The sequence below is a fragment of the Vombatus ursinus genome, unplaced genomic scaffold (genome assembly GCF_900497805.2).
Source record: "Vombatus ursinus unplaced genomic scaffold, bare-nosed wombat genome assembly UNPS02014810.1, whole genome shotgun sequence".
Taxonomy (NCBI): Eukaryota; Metazoa; Chordata; class Mammalia; order Diprotodontia; family Vombatidae; genus Vombatus; species Vombatus ursinus.
This window is the reverse complement of record NW_020954588.1, coordinates 7,128,583-7,142,817: the sequence shown is the minus strand read 5'-3', so window position 1 is coordinate 7,142,817 and position 14,235 is coordinate 7,128,583. Positions and strand designations below refer to the sequence as shown.

Sequence of the window (14,235 nt, the reverse complement as noted above, 5' to 3'; positions counted from 1 at the left end):
CACTTTTATAAGATTTTGAGTTCTAAATTTTTCCCTTTCCCAAGATGGTGTGTAATCTGATATAGACTATACATGTACAATCATATTAAACACATTTCCACATTAGTCATGTTGTAAAGAAGAATCAGAACCAAAGGGGAAAATCACAAGAAGAAAAAACAACAGAAAAAGAGAGAAAATAGTATGCTTCAATCTGCATTCAGACTCCAGAGTTCTTTCTCTGGATGTGGATAGCATTTTCCATCTTTAGGCTTGGAATTCTCTTAGATCATTGCATTGCTGAGAAAAGCTAAGGCTTATCAAAGTTGGTCATCAAACAATGTGGCTGTTACTGTGTACAGTGTTCTGGTTCTGCTCACTTCATTCCATATCAGTTCATGTAAGTCTTTCCAGGTTTTTCTGAAATCCACTTGCTCATCATTTCTTATGGAACAATAGTATTCCATTACATTCATATACCACAACTTGTTTAGCCATTCCCCAATTGATGGGCATCCCCTCAATTTCCAATTCTTTGCTACAACAGACAGAGCTACTATAAATATTTTTATACATGTGGGTCTTTTTCCCATTTTTGTGATCTCTTTGGGATACAGCCCTAGAAGGGCTGTTGCTGGGTCAAAGGGTATGTACAGTTTTATAGCCCTTTGGGCATAGTTCCAAATTGCTCACCAAAATGATTAGATCATTTCACAACTCTACCAACAATGCATTAGTGTTACAGTTTTCCCACATGTTCTCTAACATTTATCATTTTCCTGTTTTGTCATGTTGGCCAATCTGATAGGTGTGATGTGGTACCTCAGAGTTGTTTTGATTTGCATTTTTCTAATCGATAGTGATTTAGAGCATTTTTTCATATGACTGTAGATAGCTTTAATTTCTTCATCTGAAAACTGCCTGTTCGTATCCTTTGACCATTTATCAATTGGGGAATGATTGTATTCTTATAAATTTGACTCAGTTCTCTATATATTTTAGAAATGAGGCCTTTATTAGACACACTGGGTGTAAAAATTGTTTTTCGGCTTTCTGCTTCCCTTCTAACCTTGGTTGCATTGGCTTTGATTGGGCAAAAACTTTTTTTTAAATGAGGCAATTGGGGTTAAGTGACTTGCTCGGGGTCACACAGCTAGTAAGTATCAAGTGTCTGGTCTAAGACCATATTTGAACTCGGGTCCTCCTGACTCCAGGGCTGGTGCTCTATCCATTGCACCATCTTCTAGCTGCCCTTGCAAAAACTTTTTAATTCACACACATTCTTTCATTGGAGCCTGACAACAACCTGAGAAGGGAGGTTCTGTGGCTATTACTCTCTTCATCTTACCGAGGAGTTAACTGAGGCTCAGAGAAGCTGTGCCTCGCCTGTGCTCACCCAGCTCCTAAGTATCTGAGACCAGATTTAAACCTGTACCTTCTTGACTTCAAGTCTTACACTCAGCCTGCCTCATTTGGAACCTGTGTTCCAAATTTGCCAAATTGAGAAAGATTACCCTAAGATCATGAGAAGTAATTATTACTGTGCATCTTTTTAAAAAATTAAGCATCCAGATCAGCTGTGAATGACTTAACTATTCTCAGCAATGCAGCGATCCAAAACAGCTCTGAAGGACTTATGAAAAATGCTGTCCATCCCCAGAGAAAGAACTGATGATGTCTGAATATAGATTGAAACATACCTTTTTTACCTTCTTTATTTTTCTTGAGTTTTTTTGTCTGTGTTTTCTTTCACAACATGGCTATTATGGACATGTTTTGCATGACCACGTGTGTAGCCTGTGTCGAGTTGCCTTCTCAATGGGGGGGGAGGGGAGGGGAGGGGAGGGCGGAAGGGAGAGAATTTGGAACTCAAAACGAATGCTAAAAATTGTTTTTACATGTACCTGGGGAAAATAAAATACTAAATATTATTAAAAAATTGAGCATCCATCTATGTTAGCCATGATTTTTCACACTCAAGAGAAACATGAAACCAAGAATTTACCTCTTAGAAATTTTTACACATTTTAATATCTTCCTTTTTCTAAATGGGCTAGTAAATTATTCCAGAGAAGTAAATTACTCATAGCTTCTGGGTATAGAATCATTTTAGGCCGTTAGAGTCCTATATATAATTCACTAGAAGAGAGAATTTAACTAACTTACCAGGAAAATATTGGAGGGAGTTTTTTCCCCTAAAGGAAACTAGTTCTTTTATATGGGTAGGATTTATTCCATCTCGTGTTTTGCAGTATTATTTTACCTAATGACATTCAGTGTGGTGAATTGATTAGGGAGCAGGCCTCTGTCACATGTCGACTGTGTGACCTTGGACAGATCACTCAAGTTTTTAGTGTCCCATATCATAATTCAAATTGTCTGTAATTTTTTTCTTCTCAAAGTAGCGTCTTTGTCATGTATAGTTTTCTCTTTACTATTTGAAATCTTTCCTAAATGTTTAAATATATAAAGTAATACTATGTGCTTTTTTCCCTTGTAGGTTCCATTAAATGACCCCTGTGCATGTGCCTCTTTCATGGGTCTAAAGTCTTCCACTAATAAGTATCACCTTGTACGAGCCATACTGGAGTCAATAGCTTTCAGGTATTAAATAAACTCCTATTTAGCTCACACTTTGCATTTTGAAGAATCTCTGTAATTCTCAACTAGAAATCAAACAATATTATTACCTGAGTACTTTTACTTTGAAAAAAGCAGCCTGGTATAGTGGGTAAGGGGCTGGCCTCAGAGTCTGGAGATCCTGGGTTCAAGGCTTGCTTTGGATACATTCTGGCTATGTGACCCAAAGAACTCTCTAAGCCTGTGTGTTGTAGAGAAGGTGCTGAACTGCTCCCTGTACTAATGTTCTAAAAAGCAAACAAACACTTCTTCCTTATGTTTATTCTGTGATTTCAGTTAAAGGGTTCTGTTAACATTTATAATATCTTGTCCTGTGTTTGTTCTTATTTTCAGTTATTAATAGATAGCATTAATATGAATGAAATCATAACTTAGAGCATTTGCAGAAAAGGTGCTGATCTGCATTGGTAGAAGGAGTTGTCTCACCAGGGATTTCCCTAAAATCAATGAAACCATAGGTCTAGTTTCTGTCTTTATGACTGTCATCAAATGAAGGTTTAAAAATTAATAGGGACCACTAAGCCACACATAAGGATCCCAGTGGCCATATATTGTCTTAGAAAACTACATATTAACATTATTGATGTTCTATTGTATTTTTATCTATTTTGTTAAATATTTCCAAATGTATGGTATAGTGGCCCTGTTTTTATTTGAGTTTGACACCACTTCTCTAGGCAACTCTCTAAGACTAAGTTGCAGAAAAGGTGCCAACCTGCATTGATAGAAGGAGTTTTCTTACCTGGAAGTTCCCTATATCACAGGTCCCATCCCTATCCCTGTCCTATGACAGAGTATCATCTGTGAAAGAGTATCATCTGCATATAACTTATGTGCATTTTTTTTTTCATTTTGAAGGAACTACATATAATCATGATTTGCACTTTGTCTAAAGATATTTTCTTTTTAAATAGAAATAAACAATTGTATGAGATGATGCAAAAGGAGATTGACATTCCTGTTACCACAATTAGGTATGTAGACTTTACTTCCAACATGATAGAATCTTTCTTTTTTTTTAAATTTTTTATTAATTTATTTTTAGTTTTCAACATTCACTTCTATAAGCTTTTGAGTTTTAAATTTCTCTCCCCCTTTCTTCTCACCTCCCTCCCCAAGAGAGCGCACAGTCTGATATAGGCTCTACGTATACATTCCTATTAAACATATTTTCACATTAGTGATGTAAGGAAGAATTAGAACCATATAGGAGGAACTACAAGAAAAAGGCAACAAAACAAAACAGAAGGGAAAAAAAGAACAAATGGTATGTTTCGATCTGCATTCAAACTCCATAGTTCTTTCTCTGAATGTGGACAGCATTTTCCATCATGAGACTTTTGGAGATGTCTTATATCCTTGCATTGCTGAGAAGGGATAAGTCTATCAAAGTTAGTCATTGCACAGCGTGGCTGTTGCTATGTATAACATTCTCCTGGTTCTGCTCACTTCACTTAGCATCAAACCATATAAGTCTTTTCAGGTTTTTCAGAAGTCTGCTTGCTAATTGCTCATCATTGCTTATAGCACAATAGTATTCCATTACATTCATCTACCATAACTTGTCCAGCCATTCCCCAATTGATGGGCATCCCCGCAATTTCCAATTCTTTGCCACCACAGAAAGAACTGCTATAAATATTTTTGTACATGTGGATCCTTTCCCCATTTTTATGATCTCTTTGGGATACAGCCCTAGAAGTGCTATTGCTGGGTCAGAGGGTATGCACAGTTTTATAGCCCTTTGGGCATAGTTCCACATTGCTCTCCAAAATGGTTGGATCATTTCACAACTCCACCAACAATGCATTAGTGTTCTAATTTTCCCACATCTCCAACATTTATCATTTTCCTGTTTTGTCATGTTGGCCAATCTGATGGGTATGATATGGTACCTCAGAGTTGTTTTGATTTGCATTTCTCTAATCAATAATGATTTAGAGCATCTTTTTCATATAACTATAGATGGCTTCTATTTCTTCATCTGAGAACTGCCTGTTCATATCCTTTGACCATTTATCAATTGGGTAATGACTTGTATTCTTATAAATTTGACTCAGTTCTCTATATATTTTAGAAATGAGATCCTTATCAGAGATACTGGTTGTAAAAATTCTTTCCCAGTTTTCTGCTTCCCTTCTAATCTTGGTTGCATTGTCTTTGTGCAAAAACTTTTCAATTTGATATAATCAAAATTATCCATTTTGCATTTTATAATGTTCTCTATCCTGTTCAGTCATAAATTCTTCTGTTCTCAAATCTTTCTTAACTAAGACTATAAAACCAAAACGAATAAGAATTCGTCTTAAATTATCCACTCTAACAAATTTCAACATCTGAAGTTCTTTTTGACCTAATTCCTCAAAAAGCAAACCTTCCTTAAATCTTGTTCCTTAGGATTAATGGAAAAATAGTTGCCATCATTTTCTAGAGACGACTTTTTAGCGTGAGCTAGAGGAAGTGCTGATAGGTTTCAGAAGGCCTAAACCTAACTTCTCTTGCCCCCAAATCTAGACAGTAGGCATTAGGATCCTAGAGGAAAGCACAGCCTTAGATGTCTTCTGAATGGGATGTATATTAAGGATCTTGGCATGATTAAAGGCTTTGTTTGCCTCTCTCTTGAATGACAGCATCAGTTCTTAAAGCCTTTTGTCAGAATGTCCCTATGGACCGTAGTTAGATTTGAAACCAGGGGATTTCATATCTGAATTCTGAACTAGTAAAAAAAATTCCTTGTTTCCTCCACACCATCTGTCTATTTGAGCTGGTTATTGCAGCTTCTTCAGTAGCCAGCTGTAAATGGGATAGCTGGGGGAAGATGGTACAGGGGACTTGTTCAGTAGATCAGAAGTAGAGTCTTGATCTTTAGAGCTGGATGCCTAGTGCAGGGCTGTCATTTTTCAGATAAAGAAAAGACCAAGTGAAGTGACTTATCCATGATCTCCCAGATGTTAGTAATCTCTTTTTACCAAAGCTATACTTCCAAAGCCAAGTGTAACAAAATTTTCTTTCAATTTCTTTAATTTCTTCAACTTCCTCTGCTAATAGAGATTTAGGTCCTCTCCCATATCTTAGTTGAGTGACTGGAAAAATTGCTTCAATTGATGCCAACTTCTCCCTCCCTCTATACCTTCCACTCTCACCCCATCCCTTCCAGCTCCATAGGAGCCACAGACCTCAAGAGACCAGGGCCCTTTCCAGCTCCAGTGAGGAAGACCTCTAGTGAGGAATGGTCTAGATCAAGGTGGGGAACCTGTGGCCCTCTAGGACCTCTAGGATCCCCTTAATAAAAGGATTTGTTTTGTAGAACTTGGACTCAGTCAAAAGGCCGCACCCAAGGACCTAGAAGGCCACATGTGACCTCAGGACACAGGTTCCCCACCCCTGGGTTAGATGATCTTAATAAACTCAAGACTACAGGAATTCCTTTGTGGTATAACTTTGATTTAAAGGAACATTAAGTGATGTGTTTATTACTGATATTTTACCTTGTACATCTTTCTTCCCATAGGGCAGATGGAGGGGTCTGCAAGAATAGTTTTATTATGCAAATGACTTCTGACCTGATTAATGAGAAGATAGACAGACCTGCCCAGATAGATATGTCTTGTTTAGGAGCTGCTTCTCTGGCTGGTCTTGCTGTTGGTATGTATGATTAAAATATTTCCTGGATGCAGTATTTCTCGTCATAAAGCACAGACTTGGAAGGCTGTATGGGTTTACATTTTACTCCTGCTCACCCATTACTTATGTCAAGTCACTGCTTGTGGTATGCCCTTCTCTCCCATCTTCAGGACAAGCATAAATAGATACATGTACACACACATATGGTATATGTGTGTGTATATATATATATATATATACACACATACATATATATTTGCCTAGATATACATATATGTATGTATGTATGTATGTATCTATCTATCTATCTCTATATACAAATTTATATTTCTAGAGTTATCTAGATATCCTTATCCTCTGTCCTTGACCTCTTAGGTTTATATGCCCAGTAGTGGTATTGTTGAGTCAAAGGATATTCACAATTTTAGAGACTTTTGAGGTAGAAGTAAGTGCTTTCCAGAACCACTGGACCAGTTCACAGCACCACCAGTCATGCTTTGATGTGCTTGTCCTCTCATTGTCCCTCCAGTAATGTCACGACTTACCAAGTCTGTCTCCTAAAACTTAGAGGGCTTGTGAGGGATGTTGTCGGAGGCGGTGCCCACTCTGAAGTCAATATGGAAGTAAATGTTCCACCTCCAAAATCAGTCTCTTGAATTGTAAAAAAAAATTGTCCAGGAGGTACCTTCTCGCCTATTTCTAGTCTTTGTGTTCAATCTTATGGCTCTAGGCAGGATTTACTATCAGATTTGAGAATTTTTTTTTCTTATTTCTAGGGTTTTGGACAAACAAAGAGGAATTAAAGAAACTGAGGGAAAGTGGAAGAGTTTTTGAGCCACAGAGGAAATGGAAAGAATATGAACCCAGTATGGAAAATTGGGTCAAGGCTGTAAAGCGTTCCATGAACTGGTATAGCAAGATATAACAGAAAGGAGAAGCAAAACACTCTACTGCTTTTTTGGGGGGAAACCTTTTTTACCATAATTTTTATCCAAACCTTAAACTTGCTAAGACAACAGTACCTCATGAACACACCTTTCTTGGTCCTATGTTTCATAGTAGCCTTCCAGGAAGAGTGTGTTCACCATTTCCATTGTGCTTTGGCTGCTCCAAAATTCTTCTGTCTTACCTTGGGTCTTCATCTTTAAAAAAAAAAATGTATAGATATAGATATAGATATCTATATCTATATCTATTTATATTGTAGATCAGTGCTATAACTGAACATTGTGATTTGTTACCAACAATTTTTGGTGAATGCTATTCAGTTTCATTCAAAAATTATGTAATTTTTTCCCTTGAATTCATTAGATTTATTTACAATCCATGTACTAAATAAAAAGATGACTGTGCCAAAATATTGTAGTAGTGCTGAAGCAGCATTAAGATTTTTTTAATTTAAAGCTAAATTGTTCAGTGCTGTGACCAGATGTGAGCTGTTTGTCAATGTTTGGTTTTTAGACTAGGTCTCTTTATTGATTAGTGCATCGTCTTTATCTAACTGCCTTAATTTCTGCTTTCCTATGATGTAGGAGTATTGTTTCTTTGCAGATTTGCTAACAAACTTTTCATAATTGGTCATTTGGTGTTTGAAAAAATACTGGTTTTTTGAGTGATAAAAATGATAGGGGTTTGCTAAGGAACAAAAATTTCTTTCTCTCCTTCCATCATGTTACTTGCTTACGTAAACTTACCTGATTTGCAGGTAAGTAGGGAAACAATATTCTCACAACTTCTGGTTGTCATCACAGAATTGATCACAATCTCATTTTTGAGAACATACAGCTTACTGTTACTGTTTTCTGCCTCTTGCTCATGATCTTGCCAAGTATTTTGCTGTCTTACATTAGTATCCTGACACATTTTGTTTTAAACATCTCTGGGCTGTTGGTGTTTAATGTGGAAAAACCAAAACGGTTCTTAGTAGGATCAAGATGATGACACCTCTACTTTATGAGCACATTTTTGACTTGTTCTTGTAGTTAAGTCAGATGTCTCAAACTTCCTTTCTGGCATTTCCTCCTTGCACGTGTGCCTTCTGATAACCTACCTCTGTGGCCCAGAGGATGGCGAGAGTGAACCCACTGAGTGGCAGGTGCCTGCCTGTGGATACCCTTCTCAGCCCCATCTTCTTCTACAAGGAGAGCAGAGAAAGCCTATTTTGTTCTTTGATCTTCTGCTTGGTGAAGATTTTAGAGAGAAGAGGGTAGAGGTAGAGCCTCAGCTGCCCCACTCCCAATCCTTTGATCACCATTTTAGTTTTCACAGCATAGAATAATGAGTTATGTGCCTGTGGCTGACCTTTGACCCTCGTCATCATCACCACCACCCTCATTTCCCCTTTGCCGGGACTTGCCCATTTAATAGGGGCTTTTGCTTTTTTGTTTTGCTAGTTGTGAGGTTATTTCTTCTTTCAAACCATAGTGCTTTGATTTAAAGGGGAAACTGTCAAGTAATAATGTAATTTAAGGAAGGTAATCAAGGTATCAAGGTATTTTAGTTTTGTATCTCCTCCAAAAATGGACAACTCATGTCTTTGGAGAATACTTTATAAGAACAAAAAAGTAAAACATGTTGATTATTCCTACTCCCCAATTGCCATTACGTTGAGCTCCAACAGCAGTTGCAGATTTGGTCTTGTTAGAGTCTTGTAGTCTCAAACACTTTAGCCATTTACTGAGGCTTTAAAGTCTTGTTATGTAGAAATTTTTCAGTGTAATAGTCTCCCTGACTACTCTAGTCCTTCCTTTCTTCTCGTTTCTGGTAGTCTTACACCGAAGCAGCCTGAAGATAACTTTCTGTGCGATCTGAACTGGGTGTGGCCAGATGGGACTAAGTCATTCTCAGAGACTTCACATTTAGTGGGTGTGCTTTAGTCAGTAATACTTTTGTCTTTGCACTCCAAATCCTGAACTGCAATGTCACTAATGCCTAAAATTTTAATTTTACTTCAATCTTGTCTATTAATTTCTCTCTGTCTGTCTGTCTGTGTCTCTCTCCTACTGCATTACCACAAATTAAAGGATAAACATTGTTATGTATAACTGAATTTCATGGGAATTGGGGACCTGCCCAAGTAATAGTGGCTTATATTTTTTCCTATCAAGGCTAGAAACAAGTCTTATTTTTGTTCTTTTGGCCCTTGAAATGGCAGTTTGCCAGACAGGTGGTCAGATTTTGCTGAAATCAGAAAAGTTATCACATTTGTTCTTGAAGGTTATAGTAGAAAAATTTTGAATCATTTCGTTGAATCAGGTGCCCTCTTTTCTCATAGATTGAGCCCTCTTTCTTATACACCATTATTGCTTGGGAAATTGTTAATAAGAAAGGTCCTAGTCATTCAAGGAAAACAGGCCTACTTTTAATGTAAGGAAGAGAACCTTGTGTTAGAACTTTATCAATCAGCTTTTGTTCCTTTTCTTTTGTATAGAAAAGCCACAGTTTTGATGCAGTTCTGGGATATGCTTGGCAGTGTTAGGACAGGATGGAAATGTGTTATCTGATTCCTTGCTTTTCTAGGATTTGTGTTTTTGAAACTTGTCTCATCTACACTCATTTACTAGAGATTTAAAGATGCCTTCCTGTCTCTAGGCAAAGACCAATTTTGCTAAATCCTTTCTATTTGTCCTTCATACAACGCCCCTTTTGTAATCTCCTCGAGGGCAGGGATTATGTTCTTTTCCTCTCTGTATCACCCACAGTGCCTTGCACATAGTAGGTGCTTAGCTAATGGAGTGAAATTTCATATGTTTCCCTTTCTCTTTTTGTACATGAAACTGCTAGTAGATAGCAAGTGATGTTTATTACAGTAAATACATTGGATTGAGAGAGACAATTGTAAAATAGTTTTATAAGCATAAGCACCTGGAATCCCCATTTTTTAATTGTTAAGGCCCTGTCTGAAAATCTCACTTTTTATGAGGGAAAGTGGCTTATTCAAAGTTTTATCTTTTTAAATAACAAAATCCTTCATGTTAGTATGTATCTGCAGGCATACATTTAGATAGTTTTAGAGGATATTTCTAAGGAAAGACAACAGTTTTTCCACAAATTTTATATTTATTATGGATGAATACTAAATGAAGGGATCCTCGGAATGTCAAACATAATTGTGCTTCAGGAAAGGAGCTCTAAGAAAAGGTTCCCTACATGCCCCAATATCAACCTTATTTAATTAAAAGTAACAAGTGGTAAGGATCCCCTCCCCCCATAGCCTAGCAAGAAATTCAATATTCTTGATATTGTGAGAGGAAAAAGAAGGTACCTAAAGGTCTTTAGACCTTACAATGATTTTTAAAACATCTCAGACTGTGTAGAGGAGACCTGGGTCTACTCTGGGTCCAAATTCACTCACCAGTCAGGAACAACAGTGGATTCTGAGCGCCTTTGGGAATTTTCATTGATGTCCTCAAAGAGAATGAAAAACCCCAGGATCCATTCCTGAACCTTTAGTACCAACTTGAGCCCAGAATGAACCCCAAGAACAGCCCCAAGCATGTACCTCCCCAGTCACATCTACATCCCATGGGGATATAGAGGAGGTCTCCAGAATTGCCCTCATTTTGAGGGGTGCAGGCAGCACATGAGCATAGCCCATTGTCGTGAGCAAGTGTGGCAGAAGTGTTTTTGGAAGCAGGGAAAGAACCACAATGCAAAGAGCAGAAACCTCCGATTTCCCCATGCCATGCCATTTCCCTCCTTAATTACACAGTTGGTGTGCTGAGTCTAGCAGCTCTGTGTACCCTGTGACTTTGGGGAGAGAAATGACAAGTACCTCATAGCCGTACCTTTTAATTTTTACCTTTTCCATTTAATGACTCTGACGAGGAGTTTGAAATAATGTCAATGATCAGGATATCATTAGGTAACTTGCAGGAGGGTACTGACGTCTTCAGCATGACTGTAGCATACAAGGGAGAGGCGGAAAGGGGCCTCTAGAAAGGGACTGTTCTGTATTCATTAGTGTCATGTTGATCTGTGATTAGCCATATGACGATATCATTGTTTAAAAATGAGTTAAGTACTACATAGTTTTTTATACAGCTGTCTTAATATTTCTAAAAGCTCTTATTTTGAAATAATATGACTTTCTTTGATTCAAAGTGATTTAGTAGGAAATTTACTTGAAAATTTCATATTTATGCAAGGTGGTATAATATAGATTTCAGTTGGGATATATGAACCTGTTCTATATCACTCTATTATTCTTCTTTCAAAAGTTTAGCAGCTTCATTAATACTAAATTGTAATTAAGATCATCATAAATATCTGTACATTAACATCTGTACATTAAATCTAGGAGGTTTAGGTGTTTTGGTGGAAATTTTTTCTTAGATTTCCTGTTCTCCTAAGGGCTAGCTTAGGGGTAAGAAAGACAAGTAAACATTTTATATTCCAGAAAAATTCTTTCCCTTTGGCTCATAGTATTTATTTTGTGATAAGCTTATTATAATTGTTAGAGTTAAGGCTAAAACGCTCTGGAGAAGACGTGCCCAGGCAAATAGACGTCTTGTCCAGGTCCTGCCCCTATCCACCCTCTCTCTAGGTTCATTCATTTTTTGAGATCCTTCCTAAACTATGAAACTTCAGCTTGGCTTTTTACACATCAAGCTACTCCCAGTTATCCATGACCTTAAAAGGAGAACTGTGAAAATGACTAAATGGGCTGAGATGTTTGATGGAAAACTTAGCAAAAACTCTATTATTAACTGAGCCTAGAAAAGAATAACCCTGCCAAGCGGCAAAGTTACAGGCTAGCTGCTGGATGATCACTTTTGGACCTGTTCAGCTTTAATCTATATTCTACATCCTTGCGTAACAGAACTTGTGAAAAAATATGAATATAACTTGTGGGAAAATGAGTGTACTGTATTTTTTAATATTTAGAAAAACATAACTGGATGACATTTTGAGAAATAATAATGACAGTACCAGCTTAGTTTTTTAAAATCATCATCTCTAAAAATTGTACTTATGTAAAAAAAATAAAAATTATTAAGAATTTGCAGTGGTGAAGGGTTAGTCTGTTTGCTAATGTATGACAAGAGCTCTTTCTTGGTGGTTTGGGGGGAGAAGTCTTACTGGCATGGAGGGGAGGAGCCTGGGAATAGGGTCTTGAACCTGATGATCAGGGTTCTAGCCCCACACTTTTTCTATCTGAGACATGAAGGTGCAAGAATGAGAAGCAGACAAGATGGCTTGACCGTCAAGTCAGTGTACTGCAGGGCTAGGTCCTTCCTGGGCTCGGATGTCTTTGATGGGTCTCCAGTTCTCGCTCACCACTTGTCTTTTCCAATCTTGGGATAAGAATAAGTGCAGAAACAGGCTCCCTGCATTCACACACACGTGGTGGGCAGATAGGGGAGTAACGCCCCACCCCCAGTTCTTGCCTTGCTCACTACCATAGAAGAGGGCAAATCTATACTTGGATCATTTTGTGTGCACACAGCGCCCGGTCAGCCTCTACTGAGTCACGTTAGTTTTTGGAGCTCCTTAGCCAGCCAGAAAACTTTTCATCGTTACACCATCCATCACTCATGGCCAGAAATTGACTCCCCAAAGGTCCACATGTTGAATTGTCAGCGAGAAAACATACATGTTCTGTATAATCCACAAAGGAGAGCAAGTCTGAACATGCTCTAAGAACTGAGCCCCAGTACATTCTTTCTCCCCCACCCCACCTCTATTAAAAATTTGATCTCAGCAACTCTGCTGAGCTGTGTTTTGGATTCATTGTCCAAGTCCCCGTTCTATTGATTTCAGCCCCAGGAAGATCTAAGTATTGTCTGTGCTTTGACTTGCTTCCCTAGTACCACACTGGAAAGGTCTCAAAACACTCACTATGGCATAGATCTTATAAAAAAACCTACACCTGCAGGAAGAAATTGCTCCCAAATATGTCCCCGTCATAGTCTAGGGAAATTTTCTCTGGGTTCTTCCTATACCAAAAGGCACACAAAATTTCCTCAGTGGATTCCTGCCACCGCAAAGACAATTCCAATTCCAAATTCACTTAGTAATAGTACAGTTGGGCACAGTTCAGAATGAAAGGAAATAGAGTCAGGTAATCCCTGAATATGTGGTGGACTCTGAAATGAGATTAAGCATTTGGGGTTGATTCCTTGGGATTTCAAGGCCAGGAGGCAAACTATCTTATGAACCTACAGTATATAAAGATCTTACAGTAAGGCAAACAGTCTAGTTCTTTTTAGAAGAAAAAATAAGCATTATGAGCTGGGCACCATATTTAGGAATGCAAAATCCATACTTCTCAGCTGCAATTTTCATACTGCGTGCAGTAATAAGACAGTTGCTGGTTCAGAAACATAAACAAGCAAAAATTATTACAAAGAAATTAACCGGATCTGATTTGGAAGGAGACAAAACAGAAAATAGACTAATTGCAGTCTAAAAATGCCAGTAGATCCTAAAACCTGGGTCACCGAATAAGGGAAGTGCCAAGTGGAATATCTTTTTGATGGGTCCTCCCAAATGCAAAGGACCGGGTGGAGCACAGGAGTTAGCTAAGCTGAGGCCACGGAGGCTGGTCACATTTGCTTGTCCTCAAGGTTTGAGGACATTGCTCTGAGGTGTTGTGTCTCCTCAATAGGGGAAATGCTGTCCTAGACCCCCGATTCCACCCCTACCTCAGTTTCCTGAGGAACTAGAGAAGTGAAAAAGGTACCCAAAGGACAAACATATATCAAGGATGCAATGCATAATTTTATTCCTACACAGCAAGAGGAATGATGGGCAATAAAGAGTCATAGAATGATTACAATGGATCCAACATTTCAGCCCCTTTGGAACATTTGCAAGTGCTTTCTTTGCAAGGGCTGCTATTTAACTATGTTTTGTGTTTCTCTACTTTCTATAGCCCAATCAATGCCAAGCGGGTTCTTTCTTTCCAGTCTTCCCTGTCTGTGGACAACTCTTTCCCTATTGGCTGGTCTAATCAGTCAGTGAGTCAATAAACATTTGTTAAACAGCAGC

At 38.0% G+C, this 14,235-nt stretch overlaps 1 protein-coding gene across 2 annotated transcripts in view; it reads left to right on the top strand.

The window, feature by feature from the left end:
- The window catches only part of GK5 (glycerol kinase 5), a 62,226-nt gene extending 50,014 nt beyond the window's left edge, over positions 1-12,212 (top strand). For both annotated transcript variants that reach the window (XM_027876069.1, XM_027876070.1), the window contains 4 exons: positions 2,480-2,583; positions 3,534-3,593; positions 6,131-6,264; positions 7,020-12,212. In XM_027876069.1, the coding sequence (XP_027731870.1) occupies positions 2,480-2,583; positions 3,534-3,593; positions 6,131-6,264; positions 7,020-7,168 (447 nt within the window). In that variant the 3' untranslated portion in view covers positions 7,169-12,212. The remainder of the gene's footprint in view (positions 1-2,479; positions 2,584-3,533; positions 3,594-6,130; positions 6,265-7,019) is intronic.
- The last annotated feature ends 2,023 nt before the right edge of the window (positions 12,213-14,235 follow it).